The sequence below is a fragment of the Mus caroli genome, unplaced genomic scaffold (assembly GCF_978045245.1).
Source record: "Mus caroli unplaced genomic scaffold, Mus_caroli_1 scaffold_20, whole genome shotgun sequence".
Classification (NCBI taxonomy): domain Eukaryota; kingdom Metazoa; phylum Chordata; class Mammalia; order Rodentia; family Muridae; genus Mus; species Mus caroli.
Genome location: NW_028227275.1, coordinates 42,438,905 through 42,456,283, shown reverse-complemented (window position 1 = coordinate 42,456,283; position 17,379 = coordinate 42,438,905). Strand labels below are relative to the sequence as shown.

The window sequence follows — 17,379 nt, the reverse complement described above, 5'->3', positions numbered from 1 at the left end:
ACCAGGCTAGTGTCAAACTCATTGCAGTCCTGCAGGTCGCCAAGTTCTGGGATAACAGGTCTGAGCTACTGTGCCCAGTACCCCTGCCCTTTCCTTTTTATAACTGAGAGATATACTTTAGGCATTAAACTCTCAATGGAGTTAATTTACTTGGTTCTGTAATCCGTGTTGTATGAACTTAGAAGTAAGGTTTTGTTCTCTGCCACATGGTGAAATAATTCAAAAGTCCCACAGATAATGAGGGATCACTTTGGGCTAATTTATCTTCCCAGAAATAAAAATGACTATACATCTTTAGATACAATGTAATTCTATTTTTTGTTCCTGAAAAGTATTTTTTGGGGAATAAAACCCTTCCTTGATAACATTACAATTCTGTCTATCTTTTATTTTTATTGACATTTAGTAATACTTCAGTTTTAAGAAGTCAGGAGTCTAAGTAAGCTTATTTTATTGAATAATTGAATAAATCTTTAGTTGTTAATATGGATTTTGTCTTTTTTTCCTTTCTTTTTTTCCTCTTTGAGGGTTGGATATAATTGCCTTATTTCATTTCAGGGATCCTTCTAAAGTAAATATTCTGGTACCTGGTGCTGGACTAGGAAGATTGGCCTGGGAAGTAGCTATGCTAGGTTATGCTTGTCAAGGAAATGAATGGAGTTTTTTTATGCTCTTTTCTTCCAACTTTGTACTCAACAGGTATTTAATTTACTTTTTGATGGAAATAGTAATTTCTTAAAATCAAATTGCCTTGCCTATTTTTGAACAATTCTGAATTAGAAGAAAAATGTATACTACTTGCTTGCTGTAGATCATATTTACATTAAATTCATAATGCTTATACCGATGGCCACTGTAATCAGTGTTAATTTAATTAGTTGTTTAACAGTGTTGACATAGGGCAAGCAAACAACTCTTTAGAAAGTAATTGGGCATTCCATGAAACTAAAATGATTTCTTTAAGCTTTTTCACTTTTTGTTTCTTGGTGAGGTAAGAGTTTATTTTAGCAATTGTAACTATTTTCTCTGACGACTTCCAATAAGTGGCCATACCTGTTCACATGACAGTGGATTGAGGATCCGAGAACTTCTGTGTCCTCTACCAGAAGGTAGTAGAAAGAGTTATTATTTTTAAGTCAGAAGATGCAGTGTATTTGTGACAAAGAACTAGCTGCCTGTTTCAATAGCACGTTACTGTAACCTAGTCAGTACAATGCTGTGTTATTGGTTACAATGTACAGTTTAGGTTGCTGGTGAGCTGGGGAAGGAGGGTTATTATGCAAAATGGTAGAAATGGGTAGAATAGCAAGACTAGTGTGCTTGTTTTATTCACCTTTGAGGTTCAGGAATACATTTTTGCTGGGTGTGGTGGTACAGGCCTCTAATCTCAGCTCTTGGGAGAGAAAAACAGGAGGATCAAGAATTCAGTGCCATCCTCAGTCACACAGTGGGTTTGAGGCCAGCCTGGCTACCTAAGACCCTGTCTGAGAAAACAACAACATTGTAGTAATTTTTAAAAATTTGAATGAATAGTACATGTGAATCTCTGAATTTCTTTTAATCCATGGTTGGTCATCTACATGTATACACAGCGTCAGATAACTGAGTACAGTGTAGTGTTGACACTCTTCAAGTCTAATGATTTACCTCATCAATAGATGATACTTTTGTGCTTAAAGTAGTTTTTTTTTCCCCCTAGGTAAAATGTGTGGTTAACATTGAACCATATGCTCATATTTTACAGATGTTCTGAAATTAACAAATATAAACTTTATCCCTGGATCCATCAGTTTAGCAATAATCGGAGATCAGCTGATCAGATTCGACCCATTCTTTTCCCTGATGTTGACCCCCACAGTCTTCCTCCTGGTTCTAACTTTTCCATGACAGCAGGAGACTTTCAGGAGATTTACTCTGAATGCAGTAAGTTCAAAGCAAGTATTTAAAAGCTCTCAACAGTTATTCCAGAAATGATCTAGTGTTGTAACTATTTATTTTGATGGCAGAATATAAGATGTGCAATGTTAGTGACAATGTAGAGTATTTTCAGGGTGGTGTAAAAGGCAATGACAGTAAGTGTAAAGAAATTTATGTATATTCAAGAGATGCTGATTGTTAACAAAAGACAACTTAGGAACCCAAATGTATGCTGAGTGCACTAAGATGGAGATAAGCGAGTGTGGGGCTGGAGCTCTGTAAAGAGGCTGTGACTGGACAGAGGTGAATAGTACGTCAGGTACTGTGATGCAAAAGAATACGATCACTGGGGACGGACTGCAGCAGCCTAGTCTGACAAGAAAAGAAACTTTATGGAAGCATGGCTTGAGAGTTAGGTTGGCTTCAGTTGTAGAGGACTTGTATCGGGTTGGAAGTTACATTTTAGCCTGAAGACCATTGGAGGGATGCAGGAATGGGAAGAATGAATTGGCAGTAATAGGAAAATGAAAACAGAATTGTGAGTGGCAGCAAGAGCATTCTTTCAACATATATCTACTTGTCACCTGTTAAATGCCAACTGTGTTAAAGCACAACAGATAGCAAAACGAAGTCCCTAGCCAAGTCTGGAAGGGACAGAGAGGCCATAACATACAATAAATATTGTTTGGAAAAAAATTAATGTGAAGAAGTAAGTGTAAGGGGCTGGTGAGATGGCTCAGTGGGTAAGAGCACCCGACTGTTCTTCCAAAGGTCCGGAGATCAAATCCCAGCAACCACATGGTGGCTCACAACCATCCGTAAAGAGATCTGACTCCCTCTTCTGGTGTGTCTGAAGACAGCTACAGTGTACTTACATATAATCAATAAATAAATCTTAAAAAAAAAAAAAAAAAAAAGAAGTAAGTGTAAGAATAGAAACTAAGAATGAACTTGCCACTTACGTGTTTAGGGATAGCAGGGGCTAGGGTTAGCCCCTGGTTCAGCAGGGCTGTGGTGAAGTGAGTAGCAGGGAGGAGGGAGATAAGAGGGTTGCTTAAGACAACTCGAAGCAAGTAGTTTGAATTGTGTGAGAGGGACAGGAAGCCACGGGAAAGATGGCATAGAGCAGGAGTAGCAACAGAGAAAGATTTTGTATATCTAGTTTCCTAAAATAAAACTTTATTTCCCCTAATTTCTGAGATTGGATCACATTCATTCTGAAGTTAAAAAGGGACAACTGGGAGGAGTTAACATTTGGGTATATGTTGAGGAATCAGATCTTAAATAGGAGTGAAGTTGGTGAAAAGCTTCATAGACTGCAGCTGAGAGTCACTGTCCTCTCCTGGGATGGGAAGAGGGTTGTTTTAGTTAAGGTTTCACTGCTGTGAACAGACACCATGGCCAAGGCAACTCTTAGACAACATTTAATTGGAGCTGCCTTGCAGGTTCAGAGGTTTAGTCCAATATCGTTAAGGCATTGGCAGCATCCAGGCAGAAATGGGGATGGAGGAGCTTAGAGTCCCACCTCTTTCCAAAGGCAGCTAGAGAAGACTAGGACGAGAGTACTGAGTCCACAGCCACACTGACACCTGTTCCAGTAAGGTCACACCTCTCAGTAGTGCTACTCCCTGGGCCACGCATATAAAGGTACAGGTGATCTCTGTTGGGCCAGCCACTTTTACTACCCTGCCTGGCAACAGCTTCCCACCTCAGCCTATGGCTTCCCCAGACAATTTCCCCCTGATGATTATCAAGCCATGGTAAATATTTGGGTATTTTGTTGTCATTTATTTCTCCAATCGGCAAGAATAGCTTTCTCTTAAAACCAGCCAGAATTAGTGTTTAACTCCATTTAGATCAGAACTCAAAAAATTAAGATGACAATTATTTTGTTTTAGCAGATTCTAAGTGAAGCAAGGGTAGCCCAGTCACAGTGCACATCCTAGCTCAACACCCTAAGGCTCAGTCACAAGCATCACAGAAGTAAAACTGGGAAACTAAAGGCTAGCGGCGGAGCTGACAGTGAACAACTCTTTTAACAGTGTCGTTTGCTAACATATAGTAATGATTCAATAACGAATGAGTTCCAAGTTGATTACTATATATATTTTTCTACAATCATTTTGAATATATAGTATTAATTGTATCTATTCCTTCAATTAAATGAAACATTAATATGCTATAAGAGTTAGTTGGCAAACTTAAAAGGTAAAAAGAAAAAAACAAAATAACAGATGCAGTGGTCTGATTTCTGTTGATTAGATACCTGGGACTGTATTGCCACCTGTTTCTTCATAGACACAGCTCACAATGTAATTGATTATATTGATACAATATGGAGAATACTCAAGCCAGGTGGAATCTGGATAAATCTTGGTAAGTGCTTGCATATTTATTAACATTTTATATCTCAGTCTGAGTATAGCGCTGTCTTTCCATACTTGAGAACATTGTAATGATGTTGTATTATCTGTTAGATCATTTCCTAGTGGGTGTTACCTCCTGAAAGCAGTGGGAGTCCAAGCATTAGGGCCACCCTCGTATGTCAGTCTCCTGGGTCTTAACTTCAGAGGATACTAAGTTTAATCTGCTGATTTAATACTTAGTCCTTTGTCTTCCCTTCCTCCATGTAGGCAGTGGTAGTTCATTCTGTTAAGAGAGTGTTTTCAGAGACTGAAATGACAAGCAGGGGCCTGTGTGGATCTGCATGTATATGTTTTGGCTGTCAGCCTGGTGTCCTTGGGAGACTCCTAACAGTGGAGGGAGGTGTAACTCTGATTCTTTTGTCTGCTCTTGAGAATCTTTTCCTCTTCTTGGGTGGCCTTGTCCAGCCTTGATGCTGAGGGCTTTGCCTTGTCTTAGTGTATCTTGTTTATCTTATCTGGCTGTCATCTCTTGGAGACCTGATCTTTTTTGAAGAGGAAATGTGGGGAGAAGGAAGGTGAGGGGGTGAAGATAGGAGGAATGGAGAAAGGGTAAACTGTTTTTGGGATGTATTGTATAAGAGAAGAATCTGTTTTCAATTTTTAAAAAGTTCACAAAATGTAAAACACAAAAACAAAGAAGAGAATGTTTTTATTCTTTTCAATCCTTGGAGGAAAGAAAGAATTTTACCTCGATCATAGAATTTTCTTCTCCAGTAGATGAGATAGAATTTTTTTTTTGTTTTTTTGTTTTGGGGTGGGGGGTGAGATTGGGCTTCTCTGTGTAGCCCTGGCTGTCCTGGAACTCATTTTGTAGACCAGGCTGGCCTTGAACTCAGAAATCTGCCTGCCTCTGCCTTCTGAGTGCTGGGATTAAAGGTGCCACCACTGCCCAGCCGAGATAGATTTCCTAACTACCATGAGTTTAAGAAGCAATAGAAATATAATTTCATGTATGCAAAAAAACCTTGTACTCTGAGCCTACTACTTGATACTAGAAATCAAATTATGATTGTGACTTGTATCTTCATCAGTCTAAAAGGAATTGCCTCTTTTCCTCTTAAAGGTAAAAGAAGTATGGGGAAATGTGTGTTTAATATGCACATAACATAAATATACATAAAAGTGTGCATATCTTCCTTAAATGTGATGTATGCCCTATGTTCAGAAAGTTAACCAAGTTAGAATATAAGACTTTCATGATGAGTGTTTTGTTTTAGTTAGGGTTTTGCTGCTGTGAACAGACACCATGACCAAGGCAACGCTTATAAGGACAACTTTTACTTGTGGCTGGTAAATGTAATGATGTTGTATTATCTGTTAGATCATTTCCTAGTGGGTGTTACCTCCTGAAAGCAGTGGGAGTCCAAGCATTAGGGCCACCCTTGTATGTCAGTCTCCTGGGTCTTAACTTCAGAGGATACTAAGTTTAATCTGCTGATTTAATACTTAGTCCTTTGTCTTCCCTTCCGCCATGTAGGCAGTGGTAGTTCATTCTGTTCAGTCCATTATCGTCAAGGTGGGAGCGTGGCACCATCCAGACAGGCAGGCATGCTGCAGGAGGTGCTGAGAGCTCTACATCTTCATCCGAAGGCTGCTAGGAGAAGACTTGCTTCCAGGCAGCTAGGGTATGGGTTTTAAAGCCAAGCCCAGAGTGGCACACCTACTCCATACAAGGCCACATCTACTCCAACTAGGCCACAGCGTCAAATAGTGCCACTCCCTGGGCTAGGCATACTCAAACCACCACAGTGTTCTACCACAGAAAAGGACAGATACATAAAATACCTACTTTATTGCTGAGGTTCTGTGAACCATACTGTGTAATGATTTTATTTTTACTACAACCTTTTTTCATCAGAACTAAGATTAGACATAGTAAGTCTTCCCACGTTGTCTTTAGAATTCTGTAGGAATAGATGAGAATGGTTGTAAAATACAGTCACCATTAGATCCAAATACCTTAAATCTTAGAGCTTTAAAAGTAAATGCCTTGGGAAACTTAGACCAAGGAATGATTGAAGGATACTTCTGAGAATCTGTTTGTTTACTGTGAGTTAAGTACCTTTATAAATACTCTAAATTCATTGCAACCTTATCTTGTGTTCCGTTTTGTGGTTCTAGAGGTCAGAGTAGGGTCTGGTGCACCTAGACAAGTGCTCTTATCACTGAGCTACATCCTCAGCCTCTCAGAGCAGCTCTAATGGGAAGGCACTATTTAAATGGTAGAAGGAATTGAGTCTTGGCTTAAATAACAAGCAGAATGATGCTGTAGCTTACTTATGGTAAGAGGCAGGCTCACAGCCTGTAACTGTCAGGCTATGACATTGTGCTTAGCCTTAATATGACCCTATGTTTATATAACTGAAGATTTGGATCCTACTTGAGTTATGGTAAGGCTTGCTGTCTTTCTAAGGTATTTGATTTAACTCATATAAAAGCTGACCACTTAACGTGTATAACAAATGCCTGAAACCATGCTGGCCCCTTATAAGCAGGAGAGCTGCTAGCTAAAAGTAGTTGTGCTATGTCTAATGTGTCATAACCAACGCAAGTCATGGAGCAGGTAGCTTACAAGATGACAGACCCTCCAGTCATATAGACACAGGGTTTCAAAATAATTTGAGGAATTAGAATAATGGAAAAACTCACTCATTAGTTAATACTTGACAAATAGAATATTTTGTGTATATATATATATATATATATATATATAAAGTTAAAGAATACTAAAAGTCATAATCAGAGCTGGAAAAATGGCTCAGGAGTTCAGCTGTTCTCGCAGAACTAGAATTCATTTCCCATCACCCACATCAGGTGACTCAACCACCTGTAACCCCCAGTCCAGGTACCTCTAGCCTCCACAGATGCCAGCACACATGCTCAAATACTCACACATGTACACCTACTTAGAAAAAAAATCTTTAAAAATAATAGAAGAATCTAGTTTTCCTTAAACCTTGCTGTATTCTGGATGTCACCAGTGTTGTATTTTCTGTACCATGTGCTGGGTTCTTTACTCCGTTGCTTCTATCCAGTTGCATGGTTTCCCTACTGCTTTAATTCTCCATCAGTATGTCTAAACTAAATACTGCTTTGTGTGCCAAGACAGTTTTCTCTTACATAGATTTAAAACAACAACAGAGTCTCATCACAATTCTTCTGCCTCTCTGAAACCTTTCTATTCTGTGATCTGCTCAGACTACCTCAACTAACTCTAGGAAACCATCTTTGTTTTGTTGTTAATTAGGCCAAACTACTAAAACATTGCCTAACAGATCTGATAAAGTTTATTCTGGAGGGCTGGAGAGGTGGCTCAGTGGTTAAGAGCACTGACTGCTCTTCTGAAGGTCCTAAGTTCAAATCCCAGCAACCACATGGTGGCTTACAACCATCCATAATGACATCTGATGCCTTCTGGTCTGTCTGAAGACAGCTACAGTGTATTTACATAAAATAATAAATATTTTTTTTTAAGTTTATTTTGTCATAGATCTAGAGATAAGATTCCAGGGATAATGTAATGTGCTAGCTGAGTTGACCTTGGAGAAGGCGCTTTTTTTTTTGTAGCCATAGGTTGTACACAGTTATTGTCCTAGTAAAGGTCACTATTGATATGATGAAACACCATGCCCAAAGCAATTAGGGGAAGAAAGGGTTTATTGGGTTTTATATTTCCACATTGCTGTTCATCATTAGAAGACGTCAGGACAGAAACTCAAAACAGGACAGGAACCTGGAGACAGGAGCTGACATAGAAGCCAAGGAGTGCTGCTTAATGCTTGTCCTTCCTGAGTTGTTCAGCCCACAATGCACTGGTCCTCCCCCAACGATTACTAAGAAAATGCCCTTCCGCAGTGGTTCCTTTAATTCAGTTCCTCCTGTTGTGGTGACCCACAACCATAAAATTACTTTCTCTGCTACTTCATAACTGTAATTTTACAATTGAGCAGTGACTTGGTACCTAAGACCATTGGAAATCCCTGTTTTCTGATGGTTGAGACCCACAGGTTGAGGACTGCTACCATACCAGCTTTCGTATAGCTGGATCTTATGGGGCGTTTTCTGAGATGAAGCGTCCTAGGAGCTCTGGTGACTGTAACTTCTGGCAAACTGATGCAGATGAGTTAGCGCAGCTGCTTTCTTGATGCTGCGTGTTCACCTGACTTTTTGGTAAGGCTGTGGGACTGGAAGGAGGGAGCAAGAAGACAAGCATTCTACTAGGTGTTTATATGAGGACACTAATTATGTTAGATCCTGACTACCTTTTATGTGCTCATTAACCATAATTGTTTCCTATTCCCTGATAGACCCTACCTTCAAATGCAGCTGAACTAAGGCTGCCACATGCCAACTGGAAAGGGGAGGAGGCATGGGTCTAGACATTCAGTCCATATCATCCTCCCTCTTCACCATCTGATGAGTTGATCTGAAAGCTAGATCTCTTAAAGTTCCTTAGTCAGCACCTTCTAACTCTTTCTATCCCAGAGTTTCTCAGCTGTGGCCCTACTGTCATTTGGGGAGGGTTATGGTTCAGGGATGGTAGCAAAGGTCTTTTATACGTCACTAAGGTTGTTAAGGATATCCTTAGCTTTTTGCCTACCTAATTCGTAGTATTTCTCCAGTATGCTAAGCAAAATGATTCCTTAGCAAGGCAGAACTGTTCCCAGTTGAGAGCCATTGCTGTACTTCAGTTGGTTTCCTGTAGTAAGATTGATTCAGTTGTTCTCTGAGGTTGCTAACTCTCCGTGTCCCTTTTATTTTTTCCTTTTATTCCCCTCTCAAATAGGGTTACCTTTTGAACATACAGATCTGTGTCCATCAGTCTCCTTACATAACATTATAGCTTTCTTAATAAGTGCTCTCCAGGATTATGTCTAGAGCCTTTCATGATCTTGCTTCTTATGGCTCTGCATTCTCCCCTGTTGCTACCTCTCCACCCTCCCCTTCCTTTTCTTCATCTCTGAGTTTTATGACAGTAAGACTCTAATGCATCCTAGTCACTTAGTATGAATCCTGGCAAGTAGTGGGCTTTACTGACTGTGGTAAGTGTATTGAAGAATTGAAAGAAGGAACAAAGTAATATTCATGTGTCAAACAGGGAGATTGGCTGCTTAGAGACATGGTAAATTGGCATTTAGACTGGTAAATATATGTTCCCATGGCTTTGATGTCAGCCATGTGGAACTTGAGGCTTAGTTTTCTTTGTACACTGAGAGAGGTTATTAACCCCCTACCTTAGAAAGGGGGTTTTACTATATGATAATAGAGACTAGAATCAGTGTTTTCATATGTAAGAATTGCAACTGCCAGCAATCTTGCAATTCTGAGATTGAAGCAGAATTAGTGACCTCCTCCTCAGATTGAATCAAGTCAGAGTTGTAAGGATACTTACAGAACCCTTAAAGGGAAAGTTGACACATGAACCCTCCTCAGGTTAGGGAAAGCCAGTAAGCTGGTACTATAACTGTTATGTCTATAGTAAATGTAGCCTTTATCAGTTTTGCTTGCCCTATCAGCTGTCAATGCTTTGTACATTCAGGAGAAGAAAATACAAGTGATTTAGAGTATATGTGGCCCATAAAGCATAAAATACTTGCTAATATTATACATTTGTTAAACTATATTTTCTGTCAGAGGAAAATAATTAGATAAGGGCTAATACTAAAAGTCAGTGAACAGTATGCCCAACAAATCTTAGACTGGACCTGCCTCCTAACAGCAGGAAGTGGATAAGTACTTTTAAGACGTCCACAGTAAACATATTCCTTAGAAATAATGAATAAAGCATAAGATGACGTTAAACCACATATGTAGTACTTCATACGATGCAGCAGGGTAAGCCTGCAAGAAGATAGAGTCTATTTTCTAGAGAAAGTCAGTGAATGAATTAGAGATAGCTTTATTTTCTTTTTATGCTGTTTCATGTTGCCTTAACTTATGATGATGCTCTATATTTTATGGTCAAGGAAAAATATATCTTTGTTCTTTCTCTTAATATGAAGAAAGATGATAATTGGAAAAAAACAACTGGTAGCTGCTGTTTGGGTTTCTGTTAATTCAGTTCCCCCTTCCAGACTATCATACAAACAGAACCATACAGTGTGGCACATTATGCCTCTGGCTTTCATTGTCTAGCATGATGCTTTTGAGACTCACTTAGATTGCTACAAAAAAACAGTGTGTTGTTCCCTTTTATTGCTGAGGGATGGGTGACATTTTATCAGATCTCTATGCATGGACATTTGAATTTTTTTTTTAAAGCCAGACTATACTTTGCTATCAACACTTGGCACAAAAATCTTAGTATGGCTACAAGATTTTATTTCTCTTGGGTTTTTAGCACCTGGTAAGGAAATGTCTTGGTTATATGTGATGAGTGCATAGCATATCTTGCTAGAAACTGCTAACCTGTTTTCCAGAGTAACATTCCTATTGCTCCCACCCCTGCTAAAGCATTGAGTACTCCTCATGCAGTGCTGAGTGACAATTTATACAGATCTTTCCTAACATCAAAGTGCAAATTGCTCAAAAATCCAAAACATGCCAAGTGGCAAAGTCCATACATGATCTCATCTGACAGATCATAGGCTACCTGTACTAAAAATACTGTGCAAAATGAGTCTTAGGGTATAGAGTTATAACTTATTACTAGAGTCCCACTATAAGCAAAGCCCTGGGTTGCCCAGTACTATCCAAACAAACTATCAGGCTATGCAATTAAGTATACATGAAACACTGGGCAGTGGTGGTGTACACCTTTAATCCCAGCACTTGGGAGGCAGAGGCAGGTGGATTTCTGAGTTCGAGGACAGCCAGGGCTTTACAGAGAAAACCTGTCTCAAAAAACCAAAAAGAAAGAAAAGTATATATGAAACAAATTAATTTTGTGGTTGAATTTGGTTCCCTCCTCTGGTTACCTCATATATATTTGTATATACATTCATATATATATATATATATATATATATATATATATACACATACATACATACATATGTGTGTGTGTATGTGTGTATACGCACACATATATACATATGTAGATATTCTAAAATCTAAAACACCTGTGCTCTCAAGTAAGGGACCTTTCATCTGTAACTCTTGTAGTTTAAACCAAATCAGTAAACATATTTGTTGCCATTGACCCTCAAGGAATGTCTTTGTGTAAGGGAAAGTATTTGTCAAATCACAATTTTTTTTTTTTTTTTTTTTTTGGTTTTTCGAGACAGGGTTTCTCTGTGTAGCCCTGGCTGTCCTGGAACTCACTTTGTAGACTACAGTTACTGTCCTTGACTGGTAATACTATAGACACTTAGGTTGTATAATCAGTACATACTAATCATTTTAGTAGACTCAGGAAAAACTTAAAAACATCTTTGGGGTGGTGAGATGGTTCTATGGATAGGCATGCCTGTTACACAAGAATGAGGGCCTAAATTTGATTCCTAGCACATACAAAGTCTAAGAGCACTTGCTACTCTTTTAGAAGACTGGAGTTGGTTCCCAGACCCATGTTGTATGGTTCACGACAGCCTGTAACTTAAGCACTTTGTGAATCTGATTCTTCTTCAGGCTTCTGCAGGCACCTCTACACATGTGGCATTCACTCAACACAGACACATACATATAATATAAATAAAGTAAAAATAAATCATATAAATGGCAAAGCCAGACGTCACACATGCCTATATCCCTAATGCTGTTGGAGACGGAGATAAGAGGATCACTGGGGCTTGCTGGCCACCACTATATATGTCCCCAGGTTCAGGGAGAGACCTTGTCTCAGAGAAATAAGGTGGAGTGTAATAGAGAAGGATATCCAGTGTCACCCTCTGACCTTTGTGTGCACACGTGCACTTATACCACATACTATGTGTCATGATGCTTGACGTTTAGTCAGCACATTAGAGAAGGCTGATGTTTACTTGAAGTCAGTGTGTAATGTAACAGTGCCGTGAGTGAGTTTTGAAGGACGTTGTACTACAAAAAGTTAGATCTTAGCTTGCAGATTACAGTCAATCATGCAGGGAAGCCAAGGTAGGAACTCAAGGTAAGCAGGAGCTTGAAACAGAAACAGCAGAGGGTTGCTTTCTCTGGCTTGCTTGGCTACTTAAAAACCCTGGGCTTACCTGTCTAAGCATGGCATTGTCACAACGGACTGTGCTCTTTTATAATATTTAGCAACCAGAAAATGCTTCACTTCCATGCTCACCGGCCAGTCTTAATGGAGACATTCTCAATTAAAAGATACACTTCTTCCCAGGTGAATCAAGTTGACAAACAAGATTAGCCATTACAAGAATGAACAATCAGGCTAAAGACTTAGATGGATTTCAGCAAAATTTTGAAGTATAGCTAGAGTTTGAGTTTGAGGGACAAACAGAAGAGGAAAGAAAATATAAATGCCTTATTGGACGGAGTGTATAAATACAAACTATTTTTCAGATGCTCTTAAAGCAATAGACCAAGGGTTTGTAGAGATGACTCAGTGGTTAAACAATATCCCTGCTCTTGTAGAGCACCAGGGTTAATCCCCATACCCACACGGTGGCAGCTCACAACCATGTGTGACTCGAGTTCCAGGAAGTTCTGATACCTTGTTCTGGCCTCCACGTGGTTGCTGGGAAGGCTGTTGAGAGCTCTGCACCCTGTAAAACAGCTTTAATACAGTTTAGGATTGAACAGACGGTCAGAAATTGTCTCAGAAAGAGGAGGTTTTTAAAGAAGAACAACTATTATTTTGAAGAGTGTGCTGACTTATAAATTATATTCATGGTCATTTATTCTAGTGGTTTAGATAGGGTAAAAAATAAGATGTGAGCCAGCATGACTAGATCTGTAGCATTTGAGAGGCTGAGGCAGGGGAATCTGAGTTCAAGGTCTTCTGGGCTGTATTGAAAAACCATTACCTAAAATCTAAAGGAGAAGAAAATACTTAGATATAGAATGGAAAGGCCTCTGAGGAGCAGAAATGGTCTCCCTTGTTTCTTTCTTTCTTTCTTTCTTTCTTTCTTTCTTTCTTTCTTTCTTTCTTTCTTTCTTTCTTTTTAAATTGCAGTATGTTGTCTGAGGACTGTAAGTGGAGCAGGTTGGATATAGGATTTATTTTTAGCTCTTCTAGGGTAATCTGAAGATACAGTTGTGACATGAAGATGTTTTCTTAGGTGAAACTGATTGGTTTTTGTTTCAGAGGTTTGAACAGTTGTCCATAGCAAATGTAGTGGTTCTTTTCATTTTTACACTACTTCCTACTCAACTAGTTCATCTGGAATTTAGTGTACAAAGCTACTAATGCATGCTTAAGTTCATGTAACTCATTCATAGTATCTTCAAACCATAGGTCCTCTACTATACCATTTTGAAAATCTGGCAAATGAACTGTCTATAGAATTGAGCTATGAGGATATTAAAAATGTTGTTCTGCAGTATGGATTTCAGCTAGAGGTAAGAATGGAAAGACACAGGGCCAAAATTTTTAACTTGGAATGTCTTTAAACAAGAATATAGGCATTATAGCACTTAACGACTTGATCCCTTCACTTCTCTTTTTCTCCCCCAGATAGAGATACTAATATTAACTAGCTTTCTTAATTGTAAAGATTTGGTACAATATGTATGTAGAGGGGACACTATAGTTCCTGTTGAAGTAGACTTTCAATAATGGTAGCTGACAAAGGCCTGGGTAATCACTCACTGACAGATAGCGCGTAGATTAGGCTCTGGAGGAGGTAGACAGTGAGAAGGCGGGTATCAAAGAAATGGTTGTCTGTATATTCTTTCCATCTCCCCACACCACATCTGTAGTTGGAGGTGTGATACTGAACTTACGTGACCTGTTACTTTATAAAGGATTATGGGTGCCACGAGTCTGGGGATCTGCTTAAATCTGCTTACAGTAGTATCAAACAACTGATAATTTCTTGGTATTTGTTAAGAGTGTTGCCATCATGAGCTTATTGTGACTTTTGTTTGTATTACAGGTGGAGAAAGAATCTGTATTGTCAACATATACTGTGAATGATCTCTCTATGATGAAATACTACTATGAGTGTGTTTTGTTTGTGGTCCGGAAGCCACACTAAAGGTCTTAAGTGCTATTACCCAGAAAAACATTTAATAAGAGTAAATGATGAAATAAACAACTCACAGTCAACTACCAGTGACAACAGGACACAACCTCAAATCAGTGGTGCCTTCTTATTCCTAACAAAATCTAGAAATAGTGTCTATTTTCTTAATGATGTCTATTGCTTTTTTCAGAAATATACTATGCCGTGCAAATTTATACCACACAAGTTTAAAAAAAAAAAAGAAGAAGACATTATCTCCCATGCAGATATCTAATGGAGGAACTATCTTCAAGTACTGTTTTCTTTGAAGCCCCGAATTGTCTTTAAGAAAATAAACATAAACTCCAGGTTTCATGAAGCTCTTGCTGCGAGTCTGCCATCCTAGTGACTGATCTTACTAAAGTCCGTAACGATCTCCTTTTTGTGTTAAGCATTACCTATGTTACTTTTCAAAGGGTCTTCTGTCAGATTTAGAATCTGGAACTGGAATTGTTCTCACTGGACCTAAGTAAAGTGTACTTAGAGAATTTGAAACTATTCTTTCATCATTCAAAAGAGTTTTATTTTATCTTTTAGCTCAGCTGCATTTAGAGAACATCAAACGTCATGTATGAAATGCTAAATCAGTTGTATCACAGGTTAAAATTCATGAACTACAGTAACAGAGAAAGTCTTTGTCCATGTTAAACTGAATCTTATATTAATCACTGGATCCCTTTGAAATGTATGTAAATATAAATATTTGGAGGTCCAAAAGCTTCTTTTATAAAGCAGTGTTAAGAAACTGGAAAAGTAAGAATAAAATCTGCCCATCTGAAATACATAATTTCGAATTAGAAATTAATTACAAAGCTTGTCAGTGTGATGTTTACAATGATGTGTTTTATAAAGTATGGGGCTTATGGAAGCAAGCACTTTTTTAGTTAACATGTATTCTAGTGAAAATTATAATAGAATTAATGTGAGAAGTTCTGAGTATGAAATTCAGGGATAAATTAATGCCTGTGGTCTGTGTCTTCCTAGGCAGCAGCCATTCATGGAATTTCAGATTAATACTAATTTTGTCCCTAGATAGAGTTGGAGTTGAAACAGTATATGCTGCTTTAATTTTCTACCTCTAGAGAGGCCTGTTCAGAGGGAGTTTTCCCTCTTAGTTTTAATGCTTGTTATTCCGTTTCCATTAGCTAGGAAAGAAGAGGTGGAAGGTGTTTTAACTTCTGCAGGAAAAGGAAGTTCTTGCTGAGTGTTGCACAAATGTGTGACCTCTGTGGCATCTGGATTAGATGGATTTAATATGTACTGGTGACATAACTGCCTTGTTGCCATGCTTTACTAGGAAGCCTTACTTTAAGTCCTTGAGCCTTTGTGTTGCTTAGGTTTGAGTCTGTAGGATCTGGTATCTTTCTAGTTGGGAGAATTCTACACAGTATGGGGATTTTTGTCATCTGTCCTTCCATCATGCAGTACATGACTCCACAGAGCAAGTTTTACTTCTTAGGCTGTGTAAATCCATAGTCTAGTTTTCTTCTAAAATCATTTCTTGTTCTTCTATTGCTCACTACTTTACAAATGTTCATTTGGTGGAAATTCTTATCACTATATACAAGGGGGGAATATCTCTCAGAATTATTTTTTAAGGGGAAAAAATAACCTAAAAAATGTATTTTAAAAGACATCCAGTGAACAGCAAGGAATGCATGCTTTTTAAGTTGTTATTTAGGAATGCTTTTATTCGTCGAGTGGCTTTTGTCTTTTTACAAAGGTAAAAACAGTCTGACACCAGAGGGTTGGTTTTGTTACCTAAAGATTTTTTTCTGTTATGTTTTACTCTTTAATATTACTACTTACATTTCTAAATTATGTATTTTACTTAACCCTGAAATCAGTTATTTCACTTATTTTTTCTTCGTATCATGAATGTTCTAAAAAATATTCCTTATAAATTTGCATCACTTTTTCTCTTGTGGCTTTTGAAGTTAATATTCTAAACTTGAAAATATGGTATAAATCAATAATAGAAGTGTAACTGGAGGATTTTAATTTTGTATTTTTTATATCTAGGTACAGTTATTAAAGTGTATAAGCCTGGAAATTTTAATTTTTTTCTTAAATTAGTGCTATACACAAATGTTGTCAGTTTTATAAGGTGATCATGCGCTTTCTGTTTTAAAATTTACATTTTCTGAGGTGGTGAAGACTTAGGTTCTGATCACTGAGCATGTTAGGGCATATAGAATATCCGGGAAGGCTACTGAGCTCACAGTATGAACTGGTCACGTCGGGGAACTGTAGACTGTATGGGGTCTGTGTGTAATTCACATTCTGACATCGCCAGAAAGACTGACCTGGAAGCTTCATGTCTGCATGAAACTTCCTATATTTTTAATGTGTATATAGACTTACTTTTTCTTTAAATATTAAAGTCTACCAATTGCCACAACAGTTCTTGGTTGTTTCCCTCAGTGTAATGATGGCCATAGTGGGAATGTTATTTGAGCACATTTCTCAATTCTTCATTAGCCTTTTTTTTTTTGTTTGTTTGCTTCTAGAAACTCAATGAGTATTTGAGCTTTGAGTTTGCCGAGGTGTATAGTATCTATTTTCACTTTGTTTCATTCATGTTCAGTATAATGAACTTGGAATCTTCCAAGGAAAAAAAGATCGGTCTTGATCCTTAATTTTGTTAAATGATAGAATAAACTACAAAGGCTAACAGCAGAAAAAAGTTTCAAGAAGAACATTTTTATCATCTGGGGTCACTTGTCTGAACTCTTCTCAACTGGGCGGGTAGTGTCTGTGAGGACTTTGCCAGGTGACTCCACAGTGCCTCAGCAGGCGGCTACTGGGTGAGGACTTCACTCTGCGTTCTGACGTGGTAGTTTCTCCTCCCTACTCCTTTCTCTCTGTATTGTCAAGTTTTTATTTCTATGACAACATACTTTTAAAGTAAAAGGATAATGGGTTTATTA

The 17,379-nt window shown here is 38.3% G+C and overlaps 1 protein-coding gene across 2 annotated transcripts in view; it reads left to right on the top strand.

The window, feature by feature from the left end:
- Carnmt1 (carnosine N-methyltransferase 1) overlaps window positions 1-17,379 on the top strand; it is a 33,488-nt gene extending 16,109 nt beyond the window's left edge. For both annotated transcript variants that reach the window (XM_085833768.1, XM_085833769.1), the window contains exons 4-8: window positions 559-699; window positions 1,745-1,923; window positions 4,180-4,293; window positions 13,681-13,784; window positions 14,321-17,379. In XM_085833768.1, coding sequence (XP_085689894.1) covers window positions 559-699; window positions 1,745-1,923; window positions 4,180-4,293; window positions 13,681-13,784; window positions 14,321-14,422 — 640 coding nt within the window. In that variant the 3' untranslated portion in view covers window positions 14,423-17,379. The remainder of the gene's footprint in view (window positions 1-558; window positions 700-1,744; window positions 1,924-4,179; window positions 4,294-13,680; window positions 13,785-14,320) is intronic.